The sequence below is a fragment of the Anopheles ziemanni genome, chromosome 3, assembly GCF_943734765.1.
Source record: "Anopheles ziemanni chromosome 3, idAnoZiCoDA_A2_x.2, whole genome shotgun sequence".
NCBI classification, from domain to species: domain Eukaryota; kingdom Metazoa; phylum Arthropoda; class Insecta; order Diptera; family Culicidae; genus Anopheles; species Anopheles ziemanni.
Window position 1 is genome coordinate 4,894,577 of NC_080706.1, and position 26,933 is coordinate 4,921,509.

A 26,933-nucleotide genomic window follows, 5' to 3' on the forward strand; every position below is an offset into this window, starting at 1 on the left:
TTAACTTTCCGATCGCTCCGAGTCGGAGCTATCCGCCCTGAGATTTTCCGCCTCGCTGGCCGTATTTGGCAGTCGTATGTTGCCCGTTTCGGGAAACTTCAGAATTGTGACGGCGGAGAACAGCGCGATGCTTCCGAACAGTACCATCGGCAGCGGTTTCCAAACCTTCGCCAACAGTGGCATTTGTGGAGCAACGATCGCTCCCAGTCGTCCAATCATGGAGCACATTGAAAGCAGACTTTGTCGAAGATTCGTTGGGAAAATCTCGGCCGTGTAGATGTAGAGTACGCCGAACGAAAAGGAAATGGCCATTTTACTTAGAAGGAACATCAACGTGTTCATCCAGAAGATATCTGTGAGAGAAAAATGAAAGATATTATAAATTTATCAATTGGGATTTTTTAGTTAGTAACCCTAAAATAGTGTTACCTGTTGGTATGAGCAGCGTAACCAGACATAGGAGACCACATATCGCCAGTGAAACAAACTGAGTCATCCGTCGGGGGAATCGGTTCATGATGAAGTTCATGCTTAGGGCGGCAGGAATTTCAACGAGCGTTATCAGGATGAAATTAACATTTTTGTCTCCTGCCAAGCTAACGGAGTTCAATGTGAGTCCGTAGTACACCATCACGTTTGTGAACCAGCAAAACGAGCAGATAAGCAAACGGATGGTGAGACGTTTCGATTTCATTACTTCTAACAACTGATCACCGAAGGAGGCACTCTGCTCAGCCGGTTCTGCCAGCTCGCGTTGGTAATGATCGTCCAGTGCTTTTTGGGTATTTCCAGAGAGTGTCTTTCCGTTGACCCGTGCCACATGTTGCAAAATAACAATCGCTTCCCCTTGGCGTCCTTTCGAAAGCAACCACCGTACGCTCTCCTTTGCCGTCCAGAGAAAGGTCAGCGAAACTAGTCCTGGTACAAACAGGGCCAGCAAATAGTAACGCCAGTTGTGGATGAACATCGCGATCAGTCCCATGAACGCTTCACCGAGTGCGAACACTACCAGGCACATACTTTTGGCGAGTACGCGCTTCTTCGGTCCAACCAGTTCCTGTCCGAGGATGAAGGCCGTCGTGTACATCGTCGATCCAAGGAGCGGCTCCAAGAATTCAAACACGAGAAACATTTCGTAATTCACCGAGAACGACCGCACTATACCCAGGCTGGAACCCAGCGCTATACAAATTAGTAAAGCCCATTTGCGTCCATATCGATCGGAGAACATACCACCGATCAAGAGCGCTAGGGCTTGTGCGACGCTGTGAATCGTACCGACGAGGGTTATCTTCCAGATGTTTTCGTCACATGTTAAGTTAAACTAAAAAGAAACATTGAATAAAAAGTACAAGGCTGTAGTCCAATGACAGAATTTGCGCTTCTGCCACACACTCGAACGATTTGCATAGCGTTCATCTCATACCTCATTGACAATTGTTACTGTTGGCTCTTGATAAACGAAGCTGGAACACTGGGCGATAACAGATTGGTTGAAATCATTGGCTCGACAATGGTCGGTGGTGGTGTTAGTTAGTGGCTCATATCGCAGACACTTTGCTGGGAGATTATTCTCGTAGGGAACCGCCGCTTGAAGCCAATCCGTTTGGTAGATGGCATTACTGCGATTTTCGCAGGTTGGAATAAAGCATCTGAAATTCACATGAAAGTGCATGAGTATGATTACAGCAATTCTCCTAATTTACTCACCTATATTGGAGATCCGCTGCGGTAAATACGTATGATAGATTAGAGAACGCGTTGAATACGAGAGGTAAAATCATCAGCAGGAACTGTCGTAATTGAAATCTCCCAAACGATCCAATTTCTATAAGAATGTCATCGAACGCTATCCCTGCCATTGCAACTCGGCCGTAGGCGTAGAATACCTCTGTGCAGCGAAGAAGGAACGATAGAACAACACACAAGACAAACGACACGCGATGTTGAGAAGATGGGATCTTAAACTGGCCCGTTAACCTGCATCTGTCCGAACGCACTGTTTCGCGTCGAGCGCAGACGCTTAAGTAGCGCGTGTTTATCTCGCATTATTACTTTATGAGAGGGCTGTATTGCACAAACATTCGTAAAAGACGTGCGTGCGCGACAGCATTGGAGGAACGCTGTCGTTGATACAGCTGGTCGATGTGTAAAATAATCAGCTGAGGGTACCGGTCGGTCGCGCCACTTTGGGTTGATATTAGTGCGTATCCTGTAGAATCTAGGCCAGGGGGTGGCAACCCCGGAGGCCAAACAGTAGCACATTCTTTTCAAACGAAAGAGATTGTAGGAACCTTCTGCCATGCCTTTTTCTTTTGTATTTTCATAATGTTTTCTAAATAGAAGAAAGTGTTCATCATGTGTTAGTTGTTATGTAGAAGAAAGCATTATTCCCTATTTAGTTGATTATGAAATTATCATACATTTTAGATCCTGGTCGTTCGTTTCCATTAGATGCATGAGATAAAATGACATGCTATGCCGAAAGATGGCGACCCCTGGGTCTAGACCACCACTACTATGTTTAACATATATAAGCTAAGGTATTTTTAGCATAGCAGGGTGTAGCGATTGTCATTTTCTCGTGATTTTGGTTCAGGAAGTGTTTTCAATACCTCCTCATCTGGCTCTCGTTTCCGATTAAGCATTCGATGATTACTGATAACGTATCTGTAAACTGAGATGCACTGAAGAGATAAGTTTTCTCTTAACAGATACCTCGGCCACTAAATATTCGAGGCAGTACCATCCATTTACAAAAATAAGACGTTGACTTTTACAAATGCTATTTATATCGTTTAGCTTGAGTGGACTTCGTTGCATCTCACGGTTATGACGCGGGTCTTTGACTTCGAGTGACCTGTAAGAGACATGATATCGTTTATAAAACCACTTACGGTTTTGGTATGCATTTACATATGTTTACATTTTTGAAACAAAATTAATAAAGCTTCCTAATTATTGTTAGAAAATCGGCCCATGAGCGTCGGGGCTCACCACTTCGACGGCATGGGTTCTAATCCCAACCGAGATCGGACCCTCCCCTGTACGAGAGGACTGACTATCCACGTACAACAGGGAAACAAGTCTCGTAAGCCCTTAACGGGCAGGCATGACCAAGAGGTCGTTACGCCAAGAAGAAGAAGAATTATTGTTTTCGATTTAGGGTAATTTTGCTGTGAAGCGAAGAAATAAAGTGGGTAAAAACAACATCTTGGTTTTTATTCGTGTCTTCAGTCCTTTGATATTAATGTTTATGACTTTAGTAATGTGTATTTGATCTGTTTCAATTTTCAACAATGCTAATGATGTTCAGATGAATTTGAAAACGGATATGAATCACATTTGAATACCGGGAATTCGTGGTGTGATAATTTGTTAGTCTGATTATGGCAAATTTGGCAAATGATTATTTCACAGAGATTACATTTATAAATTGGCGCACTGTGGTGAGTTTCGAATAATCCAGTTAAAGCTGTGGCTCGTAGATCATCGTTCGTTGTGATGTTGTGGAAAAGGTAAAAGTGATATAAACAGTCAAACCTGGATAATGCAGACTAAACATAAGAATCACGTGTTCGAATAAGTAGCATGTTTCTTTTATGGTTTCGTTTTGTTTTGAAGTTTGTTTAATGTTTCGTCATATCCAGATTTGACTGACTGGTAAAGTGAATTGTAAAGCAACTAAAATTGGAAAAATGTCATTCCCTTAGATTGGTGTGCTGGCTCGCCTTGTGCAGCTTTGCGGCTATTGGCGAGGTGCATTCATTGAATTTTACCATCATTAATGGAAACGTATCGTGTACAGTGATCAACTTGTCGAAGGAAAGCGAAATGGGGGACTATTCGTTTCTGAGCAACAGAACGGAGGAGCTCATCTTTACAAACGCATCGCTAGACACATTGGATCTCTCAGGGGCTATGAGGAAAATTACGCCATGGAAGGTGTCGATTATTGGATCAAATGTGTCGCGAGTAGTGTTTCCCTCAAAAATGACTACTAGTGTGGTAAACTTCCGTAACGTGGTCATTGAGGAGCTAATTTTCAATGAAAACACCGGTATACAAGATTTTCGTGCGGATTACACATCGTTGCAAACAGTACCACAGACCATATCCAAACTGCTCTTCTTGGATATTCTTTGGATAACGCATTCGGAGTTGACATCCTTCAATTTCGACAAACTACACAACTCGTCCATTTCTCTTCTTTATTTGGTGGGAAACAAAATTGAGACGATCTCCATAACACCAGGGTTGGTTTGTTGCGAGAATTTGGAAGAAATTTTTCTATCCGGCAATCGATTGAAACAGCTAGACTTTAGCGTGCTAGCGCTGATGGCCAAGTTGAAGACAATATTTCTGGAAGAAAACCAACTGGTTAGTTTGAATATGAGCGTCGAACTAACGAAAAATTCCTCAGACTTAAATGTATCTGGTGATTCGAATGAAACGACTGTTGGATATTGCTCATGGCATAGTTATTATTTGGAACAGGAAGGATCTCAACTACCTGGCGACAATCGACCCACCCCTAACTGTACGGATTACTTCGCATCTCTGCTATCCATCCATTTGGCAAGAAACAAAATAGAACAGTTAGACTTTATGCATTTTTCTTTTATGAACAGTCTGAATTCGTTGGATATGGCTAACAACATGCTGGTGAATGTAAGTTCGAATGTAAACGAAGTTCCAATAAGGCTCAGTGAGTTGTTTCTTTCGACCAACAATATTTCGTTTGTTTACCTAACGCCACTTATCAACCTGAAAGCATTGTATCTTTATGATAATAACATATCTGCACTGAACATGAGCAGTCTTCCGAAAGATATAGATTACTTAAATTTAATCAACAATCCGCTCGACTGTAACGAACTACCACATTTGAACAAAACTACTAATTTTCCGTCAATAGGACCGTACACGGAATGTTGAGTGTATCCAGGTTTTCTAAGCAACGGTTGGAATAAAAATAATGTTGTCTGCAAAATGGGTCAAAAGGATTTGTTTTATTATAATGCTTTTCTCCATACATGGTTTCTTAAATCATTTTTATTTTTTTTTAAGCTTTATTCACATGTTTTTATAATCTTTCTAGTTTCTTTTACACAAGTGTGATCTTCTAAAATTATAAATTTTTCATTCTTTTCATTAAATGTGGTTAATGTGCAAATCGTTGTTGTGACTACAGTTATGCATGGTTGTGTATCAAGTAACAAGTTCCTTTAACAATATTGAGAATGAATGCTTTGTTTAGGAACCTAATTGAATGTGGTTAAGCGCAAGAGAATGAACGAACATAACACACAAAACGCTTGCCAGAAAGTTTATTTAGCGCGCAATAAGGTAATCCTTGAATTGCTTGCAGAATGAACGTAACTAGTCCTAGCTCAAATGGTGGTGAAATCTAGAGCACAAACTTCACCACCAGCAACGGGTCGATTCGAAAATCGATACAGCGAATGCGAATATACTGTCAATCGTCCCATTGGGTGGATGTTTCCGGACCTGGGAAAACTTTCTCCCAAAGTTTACCGGGCACTGAAATGCAACTTTTTTGGTTCTCTTCCCTTCTTTTGCTAGTGTGTGCGAAATTAACGTTGGTACAAAACGTAAACTTTCCAAATCTCGTCACCACGTCGGCAGAGATCCCCCTTCGGTGGGTCGTGAAGTTTTGGGAGAACTGGTTGTTTCTGGAAGTATGTTTGTGCTCCACTTACGGTAGCTGGGAAGAGTGGGAAAAGTTTGCACTCGATGTTCGGTGACAATCGCGGCCAAGCGTACGGTTTTGGGGATAGATACACATAGCTGGACATAGAACCCTTACCAAGTACGTCGTAGAAGCAACCATTCCACTATGTCGAGAATGTCCGGATGGAATCGATAAAGGATTTCTGCTCGGGGTCTGAGAAATCGTCGAGTGATAGTTGAGGAAATAAACTGACGGCTTGATGACTTCTTCTGGGTTCGAATCGCACATCGGTTCCTGTCATCGAGCGAAACCGTCAGAGTTCAGACATCTTCGAGGGGTTAGTTAAGTGAAGAAATAAAACAGCAGGTTGGAGGAACAGGGTGTGGAACTTTTACTTGAGTTCTGTGCGATGGTACCTGCTATTGCGGAGGGGAGGAGGACTTAGTGTCTCTTGGTCGACACGATGACTGTCTCTGGTGCGCTCCGGCATCATCACACTATGGAAAACTCAATACTTTCGTGTACGATGTGTCGCGGGTAGCGGGTCTTACACGTGATGGAGTCGACGAGCGCAAATCTTCCCTCGCCCCGGGATGTCACGTTGCACGTATGAATACTAAATAATCCTACAGGAGTCACCGAAACGAATCGGGCAAGCTGTGCTCTGCCCTCCAATCCGTGGCATGTTTTAGCAAAAAGTTGCCAGCTGGCGGTTGGTGGTGGTATTCCCGGAAGCGGAAAAGTTTGAAAATTTATGCCTCCTTTGCCTCAAATTTGCCAAAGGGAAGGGGAGAAAAGATTTGTTCGGCGTGTCTGGGGCTATGGGACTCGGGTGGCCAGGTGTGGTTCTGGGTGCCGGGGAGGTCAAAGACGCTGTAGCGTCGAGCTTGTTATTAGCTGAAAGTTTAATTTGACTTCATCCTCGAGCTCACATGAGTTCTGAGGGTGAGGTCGACGCCGGTGGGAAGTTAGCGGCACGGTCAGGTTGGGCGGCACACAGTTGATCCTTGACGTAAAAGCCTCGACGTAGGCTGTTTGTGTTGCTCGACGCTAATTGGTGTCTTGCCGGGTATATGAGTGGGTTGTTGGTGGAGCTAAAGCATCAACAATGTTTGGCAAGATATTTCTTCGCAGGACGCACTTTTTGAGAGGCGCTGGGAGTTACTTTCCCAACCATCTGGACAAATTGGAGACTAGTTCTTACGCAAGAGGAGCGCATATTTTGACTACCTAGTTGTAGACAAACATACCTTCGGCAAGAAAAGTGATGGAGCTTATTTGCATGAATAATTTACCGCATATGTTAATACAACCACGTCGAAATACGGAACAAGGCATCTATTTAATAAAAAGAAATAATTCGCTTTGCGCAGAAAAAAATATTAAATTAAATCATTTGAATCACTTATCCAACATAATTGTTTACCCCAGCACAAGACACATGACATGGTTGGGAGTATGATTTTTAATGCAATAAAGAAAGCATAAAGCTCAAGCGCCCGACTAATTTGCTTTGAAGCGAAAGCATATTTCTCGTCACACGTTCATGACAACGTAAACATAATTAACGCAGATACATCAAAGTGCTACGAGAATAAATTTTAATTAAGCTTTCTTTCAAGTTGTCCTTTGAAGCTAACATACACACACACTCACACACATTCCATATGGTCCAATGGAGGAGTGTGCATTCCCTTTCGTTCCTGGAGAGCTTCTCATAACCTAGAGCTAGAAAAAACAGTCACCATTGATCGACGACATAGACGTGGAGAAGATTGGATTTTATTTTATTAATTCTAATGAAACTTCGTCACTCCAGTTCGGGAGACCCTTGAGTCGTGTGTCAAAGTTTTCTCCTCGCCCATCGCCACAAAAAGTCACAAAACAGTCGTAAAGTCTGATCGCCAATCATCGGCGGGGAAGAAGGATCGGGAAGAAAACTGGAGCGCATTTCGCCGGCATCAAACATCTTAACTAATGAAAACACCTTGCTCTCGGATGACGGTGTCTTGGTCGATGGTCAAGGGACGACGAATTGGTGTTCGTCTATGTCGGGGTTCTTTTTCCCTCCTCCCTTTGGGTGCCTCATTAGGGGTAGAACCTTCCCGAGGCCGGTTGAGAGAAGATAGCGCCAAATGGGGAAAGTTTAATATATTTTCAATTAAGCAGCGGTGAAAAAACGGACGGTTCCGGGAGAAAACGAGGACACTGGAATGAATGGACGCGCCTTCGGGATGATGACGACGGTTGATGGCGTTGATGGAAGAAGTTGTATTTGTTTGTCGCTTCTGGTTTCCGCCCGGGAAAACCAACCGAGAAGATGTTCCCTATGGGTTCCCCTTCGGGGGATGAGTTTACTTATTTTCACTTCCCGTTCTCGCTCTTCAGGTCATAAAACTAAGACATTTTTTCAATCATTACGTCGTCACTAATGCCACCGACATTATCGTTATGGTTATCCTTTTTTTTTTGCTACTTGACCATGTTGTGCAGTTTCCGGAAATGGCGCAAGTCACCCGATCGAACTGCTCGTTAGCTTAGTGGTTGACCAATCTTTCCCTTGCCACCTACACAAGCGTTCCTTATTCCTTCTCACAGAACGCTATAGGATGAAAGTTAGTCCCGCATATCTGTAGTTTTACTGTCGAGCTGTTATCGTCTTTTTATTTTTAGTGTGCGCTACTTTTACATCATACTCTGTATTTTCCGGCGTTCTTGTAAGCATCTCGAGGTGTTGGGTCGGGTCTATCTTAAGACCACCGACAGATGAAGCCATCTAGCGGCGGAGAGTAATCAACACAACCATTATCAGCATTTGCTAAGAGGAGCAATATTGCAATTACTGTACAACGACGAGGAACGATGTTTAGCTGTGTGTGCATTGTGACTTGCACTTTGAGCACTGTTGGCTAGCTTTTGCGCTTCTTAAGCACTCTAGTAAAATGTGTAGTTCAGATTAAATGTTAACATGGATGTTTTATTGCTAAGAGTTGTTCTTTACAGCTGTGAACTTTGAATGTTTGTTTGAAAAGTAGACGAGGAAAGATGAGTAACATAAAATGAAAATCTATATAAAAAGGAATAATAACACGGAAAATTTGGGTGGTAATTTTAAACAAAGTTAGAATCCAGATTAAATATATTTTACCAACATTTTACTAAAAGAAACGCTGTGACTTTTTAACTAACTAAGTTTAACTAAGTCAGATCCGGTTCTGCTTCTGTATGTGTTCAACTCAAATGTGATGGGCTTGCCTTTACAACTTACCCTTGGCTATAAGTTGAAATAGTCGTAAGTGATCGTATGTAAGCGAACACCACAACCAAGGTGTCATATGACGGGGAACATCTTTTTCTGAGAAACATATTAAAACGAGCTCATAATAAACTCCCCGCGTGTTCCATACTGTAGGGCATTGTATTGAAATTCATCACACTTCAGCATAACTTATTTATTCATCTTTCATTTAACCTTTTTTACTCAACAGGTAAGTTGCCGAACAACGAGGAGGGAAGCTTTCATCAAACGTTCGATCGCTCCTGGAATTGATTTGCTTTCGTCGATTCGTCCGCGAGCGTGGTGTCGGAATTGGTACGTGAGCGATTTCTTCAGTAGCAGTACGTCTCGTAGAACAGCGTAGAGAGTCGTTTTAGACGCGGTTGCATGAAAAGCCCAAAGGAGGAAACCTTGGCATTGAAAGTAAGCAGCAGCTTGTACCTTTTGATGAGGCGTTTGTTTCTCCGTGTTCTTTTTCTCCGTTGCCCGGCTGGAGAGAACGAAAACCGAATTTTAATCCCGTCCGTCAGCAGCAGCATGGCTGCGTTGCGTACGAATGCTGAATAATCAATCGGCTTTCCGCTGGTAAAAGCGTCAGGCGCGAATAGAAGTCTCCCCATTTTATGTCCCCGCCGGGAGTGTAGGTTACGGGGGAGGAAACGATGAATTTAGTCTGGGATTTAAATGAGTTTCTATTTCAGCTTCTGCTTGGCCGCGTGGGAGTTTGTCATACGCTTCATTTCATTTGTTCCGCGAAGGTTAGGGTGCGCGCATTTAGAATTGTGTCAATTTGAATTTGTGCCATTGAATCCGCGGTCTTTGTTCGAGGGATAGGTTTTGCATAAGCTTGAGAGTATTTGTAATTTAAATAATGTTCAAGAATGTACTGTTTTAGAGAATCCTTTAGAAACTGGATTCGAAGATTTTGCATCTCTTATTTTTTAACTACTTTCAATCGTGTTTCTTTTATTAAAACCGATATAAATCAAAGATTTCTGAGCATTTTTTCATTTTAAAGTAATGTCCCACAATGAACTTGGGGAAGTACGAGCTTCATTCCAGATGAATTGGGTTCGAACGAAACGTTTAGCATTTGTTTATTTCTTCAACACTGTTGGTACATTCTTACCAAAAACAAACGAACAAGCTTTTCTATTCAGCATTTGAGCATTTGCACCTGAGTTTCATTAGACTTTTTCGATTTGTTACCTTCACCCGTACGCTGTCGTTGGAAAATTGAGAGTTTTCCCATTGGATCGTTCGAAGCGAACCGGATGAAATTAAATATTCTTTTCACTCACTATGAAACTGGCAGCTCATTACTTTCTGCAAAGCAAAGGGTCGATTCTTCGTTCGTTGATATTCTCGTGCTTGAATTTACTTGCTCTGCTGTGTTGTTTTCCTTCTTCTTGTAACTGTTTTGGTAATATTTCACCTGCACCAGACCAAGTGTTCCAGATACCTTTCGAAGAAATACCATCCTTCTTTACTAAAAGGGTGGCTACGAGGTTCGGGAATGTGTTCCGTAAGCTTTTGGAAGTGGGAAAATTTCCCGGAAACGATTCCTTTTTCCTGGGGAATCTCAATTTGGAACTGCAGAATGGAACAGAAAACGCACAACTTTCAAAGTTAAAAACGAAACCAACCCGGGGAAACCCCTTCCGTGAGGGCCATCATCAACTAGGCCAGGCACGCTTTCCTGCACGGACTCCCGGACTCGATGATAAATTTAATGAAATTAAAGGTGAAAATAATGAAAGGTACGTGGATGGAAAGCAGAGCGCAGAACGGGTGAAGCACGTCGGCTCGCAAACGCGTAAAATTCCTTTTTGTTTTATATTTTATTTGCAAAAGGTGGTTCGCGAACATGATGGCGTTTTTTTTACCTTATTTCTTGCTTTCGCCTGCACAGGGATTAGATGTCGGGAGAGTTGTATACAATCTGCCCGCGGGTAAAATCGACAGGTATGAAAACAATCCTGCTCGAAGCGGCGTTTGCAGTTCCAATGTTGTGTTTTATGTTCTGCTGTGTGACGATTGCGTGCTTTCCCGTTCTATGTGCGTGGGAAAATCATGTGAGAAAATCTGAGCATCAGCGCTGAGGGGCGCCATCCAAACAACGAAGGCACGTGCGTAAAATTGGGGGCGAAAATGGTACCCGATGTCGGTGCTTTTGAGCGAAAGTGCTCACCGTAGATTATTTGACAGGTTTTCAAACAGGAAAAGGCTTTTCCGATCACGAACTCACCGCGCGGGAATGCAAAATTGTGTTTTCTGCAGGCACGCAACCCTTGGAAAAAGATAATAGAAAATTGGCTAATTTCATTAGAATTTGTGCAGCAGACTCTCTAATTCGTAAATTCGATTAAAGGGAATGCTGGTTCAAAATAGAACAACTGGCCATTCCCTGCGTACCTAACGCGCGGTCAATCGCTGGTTCGGTTCTGGTGAAGTCATTCTGTAGATTGACGTTAATTTTGATCACGCACAATAATCTAGATTTGGTGCGTTGAATGACGAGCGTTTTATAATAACGGATAATGCGCTGGCGCTGATGAGAAAATCGTTTCGGTGGTCAAGTGATTATCCGAATTGTAGTGGGCTCGAGATGCGGAACGGAGGTTAATTTGTTCATCAAACTGTGTGGTAGGGAATTTGTTTACCAATGTTGTTCCAACACATCAATGCAATTCACTTTTTGAATAGTTTTTCCGGCCAGCTTTATTAGCTTCAAAACATGTTCTCTCAAAATAAGGTATATAATTCGTAATTTATTCCGATAACGATGTACTTAGGGTATCATCAAAAAAATCCAGGAATGATGATGAGTTTACCGATAAAGTACACATTTAGCATCGACCGGACATCCTTCAGCAACAATGCACGATAGCATGCAAAATGGCTCCGTCGTTACTTACGACATATGAACTCAGAGTGAATTCTCATAAAATTTTACTGCAAACAAATGAGTTCTTGGAAGTCATCCGTTTGATGTCGATTCTTTCTCCGAACGTCATAATCTCCTGTCAAGGCGTGGTTGTGTTCGTTTACATTGAATCATTAAGAGAAGTAAATGGTTTCCACTTAAGGACAAGCATTTTCGAAGAAGTATCGATGATATTTCCTTTCTCTGTTTGAAATGATTTTTTCCATTCCAAGGATTGCCCGGATGAAACATTTCACTTTGCCATGGAAACTGCGTTTACAAATGCTGGTTAAAAGTTCTAAAAGCGTTTGTCAATTAACGGAAATTGAAAGTTGCAGTCAATTAAACCGACTTTAAGTGTATAAGTATTCAGTAGATGAGGGCCATTTTTGTATGAAACATGTTCCATTTCAGCAGCGTTTTGTCGCAAAAGTAAACTCGCTGTCTTCCGTTCTAGGAAGGAACTTCATTCGACCGTTCGGTAGGTTAGTTCACACTCCCTGGAGCTTCCTCTGTTGATGGACGGTAGTCCGACATCGTGCAACCCAAAGTAACCCATCCGAAATGGCACGTCCTCGACTTCATCCTACGATTCTGGGGCAGGTTTGTGGACCCAAGGATACTGCCCTTGTTTACGCTTCTAGGCCGAAGGCACAGGATTCGTGTCATCGTATCTTTGGCCTATTGGACAAAACCGTTCGATATAGGCTAGTTTGAACAGTCAAAGGCAGAACCTTTTTTTGGGTTGAACGAAAATAAACATCTGACCGAATGGACCCGATAGTTGGTCAATTCTTTTCACTGCGTTGCGTGCATGCCTGGCTCTCCTCGAGCGATGTGGAAAATCGATCCACATTCCGAGATTGGGCAATCGGCGGCGTGCTCTCGTGCTCGGAACGTGCCCTATCCCAATTTGTTCACGGATACACAAACAAACTTCCAAACCGACCAGCTCGGGACTCGGTCTCTCGGTCATCCGGCGTGGCATTCTCACGTAGCAACAGTCCGGGATCCACCCTTCAGCGGGAAGTTCTTGCCCACCCGGGACGGATGACCGTTCCGGATTTTCAGTGCGTTTGGCGAAACTATCCAAATGAAGGTGATTCGGTCCTTTCCCAACCCCGTACGGGGGACCATTCTGTGGCGTGTGGTGGACTAGTTTCGCCCCGGCGGTAGCTGAATTAGAAATGAACCTCTTGTGTGGAGTTTACAAAGTTCTGGACTTCACAAAAATCCACAATGGACGTCTGATCAAATTTCTAAGAATTGCCCGCGAGGAAAGAGACGGGTCGGTTGCGAGGATGATTTTCCCCATTTCTATTCCCCGTTCATATGCAAAGCAGTCACGTCCGTTCCATTCCGACTCGGGCGCTCATCCGGTGCGGGTACCGAACTGGGTCGGACGCCAGGAGTCGAAACTTTCGATTGGTCTAATTTTGAGGCGAACCATCTAATTTTTAGCTAACCCCTTCAACTATTATTAAACCCAATGACCAGCAGCAGCAGTGACGCTCGGTGGTTTCTTCGACTGCAGGACTCGAGAAATTCATTGCCAACTGCTATTTACCCCTGTCGCCACCGCTCCGCTTACCTCTGACCAACGGCCACCTCGGATATAGCCCGTGCCAACTCTAGAACTCGTCCTTCTCTCGCTCTCGGTTGTCATCGTCAAAGTGTGCCGCTGGACGTGGACCGCTGAAGTGAATAAATTTAAATTGGGAATTTAATTCCTTCGGCATGTGCAACGGACCTGTGGTCGGTGCTGGCGCAGAAGAGCGCCCGACTGTGGTTATGCTGGTCCCAGGTTGCACGAGGCGTAGGCACCCGGGAGCGCGTTGGATCTACTCCGTACTCCGTGCTCGAGCTCCACTGCAGGCCGGGGTTTTGGGTCGGCAGCCACAGCTCTAGGAGGGCGAATTTTTGGTGCAGTAATAAATCTATTCCACCGCTGCCCTATGCTATAATCGCCCGTTCGTCCTTAAATCCGCTATCCTCGTTTTCTACCATGCGGTTAAACCTCGAACACATGCACATGTACGCGTTTGCTGGCACAGGCATAACCTCACATGCGCGCATACACACACACACCCGAACATACTACACCTGTGACACTCCGCAATCAAGCTTAGCATTTCCTCCCACCCTCCTAGTGTTATGGGGTCGGGTAAGTCCACAATGTCCCTTAGCCAAGTCTAACGTCAGTCGAGTACCAGCCAAGTTTTTCCCTCATGGTTTTTAGCTTTTCGGCCCATGGTGGCTGTTTTCCCTTTCCGCAAGGGTAAAGGGATTCTTTTTTTTCCTACTTTAGCCCTGGGAGGACCATATGGTTGAAAGTTTTCCTCAGTCTCGCCTCGCTAGCTGCGTTTGTTCTTTTCGGTTGGCTTTTTGGGAGTCCACTTTACACTTGGTCTCGGTTCTGGTTTTTAGCCCTCACGCGTGTTAAAGTGAGGTGTCTATTTGAAAGATCCACTTTAAAGACATTAAGAGTTGGCATTTTTGTGTTTTGCCTTTGTTAACGATGAATCGTTACTTGATGATCTACAAACTTAAATCGAAATATTTTTTTGGTGATTGTTTCCTATGTAACGATAAAGTTTGACATTTAAAGTTTACCATAAAGCAGCTGATATCAGCGTTAAAGTGTACCAGTTGTTGAGTACGATGAAGTTTACGGATATGAGAAATCTATTTCCCTTTTGTTAAAGGGTGGCAAAAAGTTTTCAATCCATTGTTGTTCTGTATTGGTTCGAATGACCCGTTTGCTAATCCTTCGGGTATCGGTGTCTGTACAGATCAAGCTTGTATAAATAATTTCCTGCCCCGCTTCCAACCTTTAAGCAATCGAACAGAGAAAACGATCTGTTCTACTTTTAATCCGCTTTCCACATGTTTGGATGTGCGTAGTAGAAGGGAAAGGGGATAGGGAACGGAAAAACAATCGGCGATCGACAGCATCAGGTGCACGTTGGACTCTGTGAACCATAGGGAGGAGGTCTTGGCAAGCAGCTGTAACGATCAGAAACAACGAGTGCCACGAAATAAATGTTCTTCCAAAGCAAAAGGAAGTATGCCAACTGATGCTACGAAAACATGGAACCCTCGAGTGCTTGGCCGGAAACAGCAGGGACGGGAAATGGATAAGCGACCGTTACGGTACAGTGTACTCGCATCGACAGTCAATGAAGGGCCGGTGACAACGACGACGACAATGGTCGGGAAAAACGGGCAGAGAAAATGAAACTATTTCCGTTCGAATGACGCTTCGTCGCGGAGTGGAGCGACTTTGGTTTCGTTAGTACATGGCGTACCACATTTGGCATCTCTCTTTCTCTCTTTCGCGTTGTCTCTTCTATTAGCCAGTCCCTATAGAGATCGAATCCTTGTACATCTCGTGGGTATTATCCTGCCGGTTCGGTGAAGGCGATGTCGAGATCGGCGCCGCAGGATGAACATTGTCGGGCCACTACCGTTTCCTGCCTTCAATCTGGCACTCGGCGGTCGCAAAGTTTTCCAGCAACCCGGTCCGGATTGTGTACCGGTTGTTTCACCCTCAACCATCGCTTCCGGTACGATAAGCAAACGAGTCAATCCACCACAAAAGTTTCATTAGCAGTGGAAATGTACGTTTTCGTACAGTGGTTTCCGTTCCCGATGTCAATTCCTTTATTTGTTGGGTTCAGTTGCTTTTCGATAATGTGGTGAAACGGTTGCTCGCAGCGCGTTTGGTGGGAACCTTATTTTAGTTGGTTGAATATTAACCGGATCTCTCTCGCTACTGTTTTTTCTGATTAATATTTAGCGCACATTAGTCTTGCACTAATGTAAAACTTTCTTATAGGAGTTTCAATTTCCTAAGTTTTACCGTCTCCGTTGTTTGCCATCTGTCGCATTAATTAAACTTAGTACGGAAGTAAAGCTCACGCCATGCAGATGTGCACCTGCTTTCCACGTGGAAAGAATGAGATTTATGGCTTGAAGGGTTTGGAGTGAGTTGAATGCAACCAGGTGCAACAAATTACCCTAAAGCGCAAGGTGCGTATCCGGTCTCATGGGCCGTTAAATATCCTTCGATAGTCATGTCAAACAGACGCACCGGAATTTGGGATGTTCGCTAAGGTATAACGACGTCCAGCCGAACGTAACCTTTAGTGCAAAAGAAGTTCCACAATGGGTGACTTATTCTGAGTTGGGTTAAGTATGGTGGTTTATTTCTGCCGCAAGTTCACACATGGTGGATCGTTAGGCCCTGAAGAGCGTATTCATTTTTCCATGTGTATATTTTTATGTTCCTAACAGAAGGAGAATTACGGGAATATGCATAGATTAATTACCATGCTCTGGTTGATGTCGGGAGTTCTCATAAATCAATAGTAAGCTTAACGAATGTGCAATGATGGTAAATTATTAAAAAAGTAAAAAAATGTTTTCGATATTCGACAAAAAACCTAGTTGGCAAGAATTGGCATCACATCAAGCTGAAAAATAGTACATTCCTATAAGCAAAAACATTTTTGCAATACATCTTAACATTGATAAAAGTAATTGAAAGTGAATTTTGTCAAAACATTTCATCTTTACGCTTGTCCCTGTCAATCTTTGTCGAAGTTTTACCCGTATGGATTAGGGAAGGCATCCCTAAAGTCCCACAGGAATGAGTTCGAAAAAGCATCCTTCCCGTACCAGAATTAGATGTCATAAATATTTGATTAAAGAGGAAAAGTTTTCTAGCTTAAGCGACCAGATCCTTAGCCCTTTGTAGATTTAGTAGAGCAGGCGAAAAAGGTATAATCGGAAGGAAAGGATCTTTTTGAAGCATGTTGAAATTGGCAGGAATGCTTTAGAATTTGATGGACGTCTCACATAAGCCCCGTTTGCCGGGAGGCTTGAATGTTGGGCAATTGGCTGGAAAGTACTCACATCCGGCAGATGCTGGACTTTATCTCGGTGCCGTGAGGCAAATTTTGGGCTGCACGATGGTGAACACAATGATGGACCTGGGGTAAATTAGGCAACTTCTTGAGGGAAATGAGACATAGTAGTTTAAATAGTTTTCAAAGGAGCATACATTTATCTTCCATGCGAACGGAACGAAAGTACTCCTAAGGAAAGTTTTCCGGATCTTGGTAATTGAGTATGTGTTCCAAGGATGAAACAACTTCTCAAAAGGTGATCGAGGTCGGTTTATAACGTTTCGCTTAGCAATTACTCATTGGCAGTTTGGGTTAAACGACAATTTTATGGAAAAGGGATTGCCTTTCATTGTAAGATTCTAATTAAGACAAGATATTCCTAGAACCCTTAGGTGATCTTAGCAAAAGTTTTATAGCTTAAGTTTTAGGATGTAGTATTTATAAGGATGGAAATATTTAGAGAGATCTATTTTGTGTTCTTTTCAAGAAAATATACAAAATCCAAGAGCTTTTTCTAAAATGAAAGTCATTCAGGCGTCAACTTACGCGAAAAAGAACTATACATTAGTAACATTAATTTTTTTCGGGGCAAACCATGTTCATAGGTGTTCGTTACTTGGCATGTTTTTCTCGACACCATTATATCGTGTCAAATCGTCACAAATCACGGCGTAAATCTCGAAGCACGGCGTGCGCCGTCAAATCTGATTTTCGTTGGCATGTTGGCGATGTTTAAGATATGTGCTACATCGTTTGGCCGTTCTATCCTTACCTCTTAGCGTGGCCAGCGAGGAAAAAAAACCATCGAATGTTGGGGATCGCTTGGGTATGGGAAAGCACGTGTAGAAAAATGTCGATCTGGCGGACAAGGTCCTGGGCCTCGGCATCTCGCAAGGTGTAAGGGCCGTGGGAGAGTGCAATGGGAAACATTTCCTGCCCGAGAACATTTCATGACAAGAGCCACTAAATTATTTAAATCTCCGTCCGCCGGGATGGCAAACGAGCAGCCAGCTCAGTTCAGCGTGGGAAGGTCGATGTTTTGCCTGGCGTCCTTGTTGTCATGTTCAGCGCAATATTTGCACGCCCTGATCATGGTGGAATGTGTTCGGGGCAGCTGAGGAGGGAAAGAATCAACACGAACACATGCCCGTTTATGAGCTGAAGCGATGAAGAAGTCGCTTCTTTGAAACACCAACGGACACATCCTTCCGGGGACAGACCTGAGCTTTAAAGGCAGGTTGTAGCTGCTATTGAAGAAATTTTAAGCCCTCCGTTGGCCATAGCGGAAATTTTCACATCTCGTTATTTTTCATAGTTCCCCATCGGTTAATAAAAATGAAATAAAGTACGCCACTGGCCTGTCTTGCTTTTGTTGCACTTGCGCTGCTTGGGGAAAATTGGTGCTCAATTCATGATCATTTATCTGTACCACAATTGAGAAATTGGGATGGTTATAAGCCAAAGTCAATTATTGAAAAATGGCATCCGTTAGGTGATCTTTCACCATATTTAAGCTCCTTTGAAGAATGCATAGTAATAGAAGTCCTAAGATCTCAAACAAGACCCACTTCAAGGGGATATTAGGCCAATTCAACCAGAAATCAAAATTGTATTAACACACTGCACTTGAAAGCATTCAACGGCCACAGTATGCATCTCAAATGCATAGATCCTACTATGCTTTCTAAATGTTCCATTTGCAATCTCTTTGAAGTCCTGAAATGGACTGCAAACAGTTTCAAATCGGCAATTTTGTGTAGATGAATGGAGCCACCCGTTCGCTAAACTACAAATGCACAGTCCAAATCGGTCCAATGCAGGGCCAGTTTAGTGGAGCTAAGTGAGTTCCCTTACGGCAGACTTGCATCGCGAATGTGTAACGCTTAGCGCTGCTTACAACTACGGTCAACTGTCCAGCGGCAGCTCCATCGTTCATGCAATCATGCCAGCTGCAATCATAGCCATTTTGAATTATTCATCCATAGGGTTCACCTCTCGCTTAGATTCTTCCGCTTCGTTACCGGAGCAGGATTTGGCGCAGCGAATTATGAAAATAACCGTCACAATCGTTTGTGCGTTTGGCGTTTTGCTCCCGGTGGAATGTTGCGTTAGGAAATCGTTTTGTAGTGAAAATCATTGGAAGTAGATGCGTACAGTAGGAATGGGAATCTAACCCTGGTTTGGTGCTGTTTAAAATGTCGGTAGACATACAATGTACTGCATTTTAAATGGGTGTTTTGGTGGCAACCGTTGCAGTTATTATATTGCATTATTCAACCATTATGAGGTTTGTGAGGGCTCTCAATTTTGGATAGCTAGGGTGATTTTGTGGTAAAGGATGTAATAAAATAGGATGCATCGAATCCACTACAGGAAGAAGGTGTTTGTGGTTAGAATTGTACATTGTCTCTCTTTTTTACCTGTATTTTATGTTGCGTGCTTGCTTGGATTAGGATTATTCGCTATTTCAATAAAGTTGAGCAATGTTTTCCTTTGTGAATCATCTATACATTGATGAACATTTACGTTGATTATCTTATTCTTCAGTGCCTTCACTATCCATTTGTCTTTGACAGCGTGATTGAATCTGTGTTGGCCAGCCGCAGTTTATGTGAAGGGTGCGCACCGAGGGCGACAATGATGATGATGATGCTTGTGACGTTTATTAATTCAATCGTAAAACGATGAATTGACCCCTGTGGTCAGTCCAAACATTTACGGTGCCACCAGTTGGATGCCGTCTTTTCTGACGCATTTTTCTGCCCCGCGCGCACAATTGGCTCGTCTTGGGTTGTTGGGTGGGTGGGTTGTTAAAAATTATCTTCGTCCATTTATCTTTGTTCACAAGCGTTGACGATTTACACTCCGCTGTTACGCTTCTGTAGCAGAAACCCGTGGATTAGCGTTTACGCAATGGGATGAGAAGAAGCTGCGGATGCTGCGGTGGCCATAGGAATAAATATGTAAGAGGGCATGAAATTCATTCAATATACATTGAAGTCGTTGCCCCGTGCGGTTGAAGAAGTGAAAGTTGATGTAAGAAGCTGCCCAATGAATTAAATACATTGGGAAAATACCTAATCTGTCGAGTACGGACAGCCGTTATGTTTTGTCTTTATTCATTCGAAAACACATTCTGATGCAAATGAAACGTATTTATGTTTGCACCATTGACTGATGTAATCGCAATAGAATAAATATTACAGTTTATTATCATAATGTGAGACTTATTGTTATTGTTGGTCACGTCCAAATGAATTAACGGCATTCGTATAATTACGGTGTTAGGTTTGAATCGTTTACTCTTATTTATTGATTGCAAACCAGCTATCGGAAATCACTGATTGCATCACAACTGGATAGGTTTGTTATAATCGTTTTATTTTTTAACATGCAGACAACATACTGCAACCTACATTTCAAATGAAAGTGGTTTTTTTATGAATGGAAGATTATTATTAATAGTAACTGTCTGTTGTGATTTTTAATTAAGTGTCCGGACACCATGCCGTTTTATGTTGGGCATCAAGTGGTGAACAACGTGACGAGCTGAATAAACCCTCACACTCAGCGCAGGAGAGGCGGTACTGTTGAGTATCATTTATTGAAGTGTCGTAAAGAATGGTCGCTTTTTTTAAATTAAAATGCTAGTGTCCAGTAGCTTTGACCATCTCTCTTTAAAATATTTATTAGTTTGCTGTTTGATTTTTATGCAACATATTTTTAAATTGTATAGCCTTTCTAGTTATCAAAAACACACTCATTACATTGCAAATGATGTAAATGATAGGAATATTCAACTGATCCCTTTATAGACGTGTTTATAGATATGGTAAGAGATTCAGCTGTGGTGGATATACGGTATCCATTGTTCGTGGTCACCATGCAATTTTTAATACAGCGAGAAACCACTCGCGGTCGCGGAACTTGTCGAAGCGGAAGGTTGTCATCGGGAAAACACTTTGAAATCAGATGAAACTCAGAGAAATTTTGTTACTGGATTCGCGACGGGCATTACGACCACGTCCGATCAGTTTCCACCGAATAGTTCCTTTGTCTATTCGGCATCGATTTATTTATACTGTTTCTTAAGGCTAGTTTACAGGTGGTTTAATAAGTGTTGGTAATGAGGCTGACCTACTTTACAAAAGTTGTTTATCGGTTCTATAAATGCTGGTTTGATAATTTTGGTGTTTTTAATCATGGTTAGGTTATTGACGTCGATCGCGCAAACGTTTTTGCGCGCATCGTTCCCTGTCTGTTTCATAACATCCGGCCCGCCGTGGGTCATGCTTACTTGGCTCAAATGCCCGAACCTGTTGGTTCCCTGTTTTTCATGCACCGGCTTGCCGTGGGTCATATTACTTAGGTGCAATGCTCGCGCACCATCGTGTCGCAACTTGCTTGCGCTGTATCGCTGGGTGCGTCGATCTATCAATTTGCCTAGATTGCAGTTTGGGGTATTTAGTTGTTGTTTCTGAGTTGAGGGTTTATCGAAATGTGTTTTGTTTGTTTTCTGGCGGTGTCACCTGATCTAGTTGTTTTCGATACTTAGTTCATAACATTTGATTATGGAATGGAGAGTTCATTGTGCTTTCCACGCTCAGCAAAACACGGTACTTCAGTGGTGGTGGATTTTAAGCCGTATAGCATAGGCATGCTACACGCCCCCCTTTTCTTGAGGAAGGTTATGGTTCTTACTCAATTGTCAAGAATCATGACCTTACTCACTAGGTTGTTTAATTATTCTGTTTTTATGAACTGTGCTCTCCTTTTTAGATTGACAATTTTGTATTACGCAATTGGTTTCCCGTATGCTTTTTATGAAAAATGGTCCAATGTACATGGGATCTAGTTTTCTTCCTGTTTCATTTGTAATGTACACTGTATCTCCTATTTTTAGGTTTATTGGATTTGTGGTTTTGTTCAAGGTTGCCTGTCGTTTTTCTTTTGTTCTGATTAAATTTTCCCTGGCTATTTCGTTTGATTTTTGCAACTTGAATTTCATTTCATTGTAGTATTGCTCGATATTATAAACTGGTTCTGTTTTTGCTTTATATAAATCTTGTGGTAAATTTGCTGTTCTCCCGAAAACTAGTTCAAATGGTGTATATCTTGTATCTGTATGGGTTGTGGTATTGTACACAAATTCGTAAAATTTAGTCCAGGTATCCCAATCATTATGGTGTTCGTTTGAGAATGACCTTAAATATTCGTTTAAGCATCTATGGTTTCTTTCTAACGCTCCTATGGTTTGTGGATGATATGCGGTTGCAAATGTTTGTTTTATTTTGAGAATTTCTGCTACTTTGCTTAAAATTTCATTGTTGTACTCCAGACCTTGATCAGATTTTAGTTCTAAGAAATTACCAAAAGTGAGAATAAAGTTTTCTACCAATGCTCTGGCTATTGTGTTTGCTTCTTTGTTTTGTATGGGGATTATAACAACGTATTTTGTTAGGTCACATTGAATTGTAACTGCGTATCTATTTTCGTTGTTTGTTTTTGGAAGTGGTCCAACTGTGTCTATGGATATTACGCTAAATGGTTTCGAAGGGGTTGTCGTCACAACTGTCTCTTCTTTAGTATGCTTAATTGTTTTATTCCTAATACACGCGTTACAATTTCGTACGTAATTTTTTATGTCTTCCTTCATGTTTTTCCATCTATACTTCTCTCTAAGTTTTAGATACGTTCTGTACTGGCCTATATGTCCTCCCGAAGGGGTCATATGATAATCGTGGATTATTCTCAGCTGATTTTCCCTTTCTGTGATCCAACTGGTTGGAGTGAACAGAATTATACTGAAATTAGAAATAGTCCTATTGGCTACTTCCTTTACCATTTCATGGGAGAAGTACTTGAACAATATATCTTGCATTGACAAAGCTAACTTGTCTCTGTGGTAGTCTTTTGCTACTTGGCACAACTTTAGAAGAGCAAGCTCTAGTGCTTGACTTCCATTTTTCGGTGCATCATTATTAGAGGGGATTATTATCGACCCTAGCGCTTTATTTCCTTTATGGTTATATACCATGAGCTCTATTCCTTTTCTACTTTCATTTGTCTTTATTTTCAGTATTTTGGATACCTCGGAAGGTCTATCCGTTTCCCACATCGCAGGATGATCAGTCCTCGATTCATTTTTCTTCTTCTTTTCCTCACTCTTCTCAGATTTGTTTATCTCCTTCTTCTTTAACATTGCTCTCGTTGTCACTGTTAAGATTGTGCTCTTCATCTGTACATTCATCTTATCCTCCTTATTTTTGGGAATAAATGATTTTAGTTCATCTGAATTGATGACTATTCTGGACAATGCATCTGCAGCTACATTGGCTTTACCTGCTAAAAATTCAATCTCGAAATCGAATTCTTCTAAATCTAATCTCATTCTAGTTAACTTAGACGTTGGGTTTTTCATCCCAAATAGATATACTAGTGGTCTATGATCGGTTCTTACTTTGAACTTCCGACCATACACATAGGGTTTAAAATAATTGATAGCCCAGTGAATCGCTGTAAGCTCTTTTTCAATGATGGGCTTAGTCTTTTCTCCCGGCGTGAAGCTTTTGCTTGCGTACGCAACAGGGAAATCATTTCCGTCTGTTATTTGGGATAATACGGCCCCGCATGCCAAGTCGGATGCGTCCGTTGTAATAATAAATTCCTTTGTAAAATCTGGGTATTTAAGGATTGTTGGCGATAGCAGACATTGCTTTAGCTGCTCAAACGCCAGCTGACATTCGTCAGTCCACAAAAATGCTACTCCTTTCTTCTTCAACTGGTTGAGCGGCTTTGCAATCTTTGCAAAATCTTTGACAAATTTCCTGTAATAATTACAGAATGCTACAAAACGTAACACTTCGTCTGCGTTTGTAGGTGTTGGGAAATTCTTTACTTTATCGAATTTTGATTCATCCGGAAAAATGCCCTTATCTGTTATTTTATGTCCTAAATAAGTCACTTCAGACTTGAAAAATTTACATTTACTAGGGTTAAGTTTAAGATTGTATTTTCTTAATCTACAAAATACTTTAACTAGGTTACTGATATGATGCTGTGCACTGCATCCAGTAACAATTATATCATCTATATATACAAATGCGAGTTCAGGTGTCAACCCGGCCATGGCTATTGCCATCATTCTTTGGAAGCTGTTGGGGCTAATGTTTAGTCCAAATGGCATTCTTGTGAATTGGTAATGGCCTGAAGGAGTTGAGAACGCTGTGTATCTTCGCGAGTCTTTGTCGAGAGAGATCTGGTGGAAGCCTGTCATCAAGTCTAAAGTACTGAAGTACTTGGCTCTTCCTAATTGATCTAAAATTGTGTCAATCCTTGGTAATGGAAATTTGTCAGTTACGATTTTCTTGTTTAATTGCCGAAAATCTACAACTAATCTCCATTTCTTGTTTCCCTCATCCGATTTCTTCGGTACCAAAAGAATTGGAGAGTTATATGCTGAAACAGAGTGTTCTATAATGTTGTCTTTAAGCATTTTATCGACCTGTTTGTTGATTTCTTCTGCCTGTGAATGAATTTGTTTATAGTTTGGAATGTAGCTAGGAATGTTATCCTTTAACTGGATTTGTTGTGTGTAAAAGTTATTGGTTGTAATTGGATCATCGTTAACACAAAAGACGTCTGAATAATCAATGATTAATTTTTCGAGATCTTTTTGTGCTTCTATTGGTGCTTTACTAAGTTCAATTTGATCAAGAATTGTTTGTATTCGCTTTAAGTTGTTGCTATTGTTGTTCATGAACTTGAGAACGTTATAATTTCTCAGTGGTTCTGTTTGTGGTTTAAATGAATTCAAACATAAAATTACATTTTCGTCAGTTGTATTAATGAATTTAACATAATGTTCATTTTGTGTGATAATTGTGTTTCCACAAAATATACCTGGCTTAATTTCTTCGGCTTGTACTATTGAGTCCTCCTGAACATTAGTTAATTTAATTCTTCGAATGACTTCACTTCTAAATGGCAAAACTATTCGATTACTGGCTTCTTCCTCAATTGGGTGCGATATCACTTCACCTTTATGATGAAATTGAAGTAACCAATGTTCGTAGTTAATGTTGCACATGAATTTTGTAAGAAAATCCTTTCCAAGAATTCCATCTGCATTAATGTCAATGGTTGAAGGTATGAGGTGAAATTCATGTTCAATCCAGTTATTTCCAAATAGCATTTTTGATGATGTTGCCGCTATTGTTGTAGTTACTGTGCTACTAAGGTCTTTCAGATTGATCTTTCTGTTAGTATTTAACATTTGATCTGGTTTGACTTTATTCATTTTGAATAGGGATATGTTTGCACCTGTATCTAAGATTAGTATGCTATATGCATCCCTTGACATATCCAGTTTTACTTTAATGTAATTGCTTGCTGATAAGTTTACTGCAAAAACTGGCAATCTTGTTGAGATTGCGCCTGTTGGCCTAAAAAATGGTCAGCGTTGGCGTTGGGCGCTTGGCGCATTTTTTCTTCCATATACGCTTCGCCGCCAGAAGGTGGATTCATTTGTTCACCTTCCTGCGCGATCAAAACCCGTTGCGAGTTTTGACGCCAGTTTTGCTGTGTTTGCACATTGCGTGCATGGCCTGGAATCACCTGTCTGTTTTGGTTATTAGCGTGGTGTTGGAAGTGATTGGGTGGGTTGGGTGGGTATCCATAACGATTGGATGGATATCCATTGTTAGAGTGGTTGCAGTTTTGGCAACCTCCTCTTCTTCCTCTTCCACCTCTTTCGTTCCTGTAGTTCGACTGATACCTCCCAGCTTGCCGGTATCTGTCTTCGTTTCTGTTTTGATAGGAAGGCTCGAACTGTCTCCTATAAGGTTGTCCCTTTCCTGATTCCCTTTGAACTGCTAACACTCTACTGGTGTCCATATTTGCTGCATCGAGCTCCTGCATTCTTTGCACTGCTTCTGAGACAGTTGCAAATTTAGTTGCCATTAGCAATGTTTTCGTTCTCTCGCCACTAATTTTTTCTACCAGTGTATCGACTGCCAGTCCTACTACCATCTTATTTGCAAAGTCGTCAGGGACTTTATTTTCCCTATACAAAGCCATCAGCTTGTTCGTGAGGAGCTCAATCTCCTCTCCTATTGCCTTATTGTCCGACTTTCTGATTGCTTTGATAGCAGCGATCACTTTCAATGGATCCGTTTTTTCTTCAAATCGCTTCTTGATTTCGGCGATGAAGTCATCAATTTTCATAATGTCCTCGGGCATCGCTTGAGCTGCCTTCCCTATCAGCTTTGTTTCTAATACCCTTACTAACATTGGTTCATTATCCTTGGCCAGATCCCTGGCTATCTTGATCGCCTTGATGAACATTTTCACATTTTCTGGCTTGCCATCAAACGACGGTACAACCGCGTTAATCGTTTTGAAATCGAACGTAGCCATTTTCTTATGCTTTTTGTGTAATTTTGTCAAATTAATAATGCAACGTACCAGTATACTGAACTGTACGTGTTGCGGTTTTGACATATGCAACTTGACTAACTCTTTAATCTTTGTCAGCAAGTTTCTTGCTGCTACCATATATGCAGTTACTTCGTGGTCCGAGTACTTGCTCTCATGCTTAAGGAAATAATGTTGTAACCCTTCGAATGTTTCTTCTGAAGTTAATTCGATTGCTCTTAATGTGGCCTTTCTATGCCTTTTCGTATAATCTTTAATCCTATCTAAGATCCTTTCTAATTTTTTAATTCCATCCGCGGGTTTAATATTGTCTGGCATCGTTCATCGTGCAACTATTTGTTGGATTAATTGTAAACTTTGTTATAGAAATTCTCATTTATACGCATATTATCCCCAATGTCTCATATTTTCATATTTTTTCGTTTCATTCTTCATATTCTGTTTCATTGTCGTATTATTTTCTTTTATCCGTGGAGCATCTTTCTTTACTTTAGTTCTTATTCTTACTCTAATATATTTATGATAAAAATGTAATAAACTTAACTTTCATGCTTCTCGCCACCATCGTGTATCGTTGACCTGGGGTGCAGGGATATTCGTCATCATCCTATATTGCTGCTATCGTCATCCTTCCTTCCTTCCTTCCTTCCTTCGGTAGAGTCGTCTTCACTGCTGTAGTCGCTTGGTGTG

The 26,933-nt window shown here is 41.7% G+C and overlaps 1 protein-coding gene across 1 annotated transcript; it reads right to left on the reverse strand.

Moving 5' to 3' along the window:
* LOC131289360 (organic cation transporter protein-like) lies at positions 1-26,225 on the reverse strand. The gene is made up of 6 exons (XM_058318596.1): positions 25,879-26,225; positions 18,663-18,757; positions 1,711-1,891; positions 1,427-1,652; positions 430-1,324; positions 1-353 (listed from the first exon to the last, which is right to left on the reverse strand). Exons 1-6 carry the CDS (start codon positions 26,223-26,225, stop codon positions 1-3), a joined length of 2,097 nt encoding a protein of 698 aa, XP_058174579.1.
* Positions 26,226-26,933: the final 708 nt, after the last annotated feature.

Coding starts and splice junctions, on each gene's coding strand:
- LOC131289360 (XM_058318596.1), bottom strand. CDS start 26,225: ATGGCTACGTTCGATTTCAAAACGATTAACGCGGTTGTACCGTCGTTT. Junction 1,653..1,710: donor GCAGCGGATCTCCAATATAG/GTGAGTAAATTA, acceptor TGTGAATTTCAG/ATGCTTTATTCCAACCTGCG. Junction 1,325..1,426: donor CAGTAACAATTGTCAATGAG/GTATGAGATGAA, acceptor GTTTCTTTTTAG/TTTAACTTAACATGTGACGA.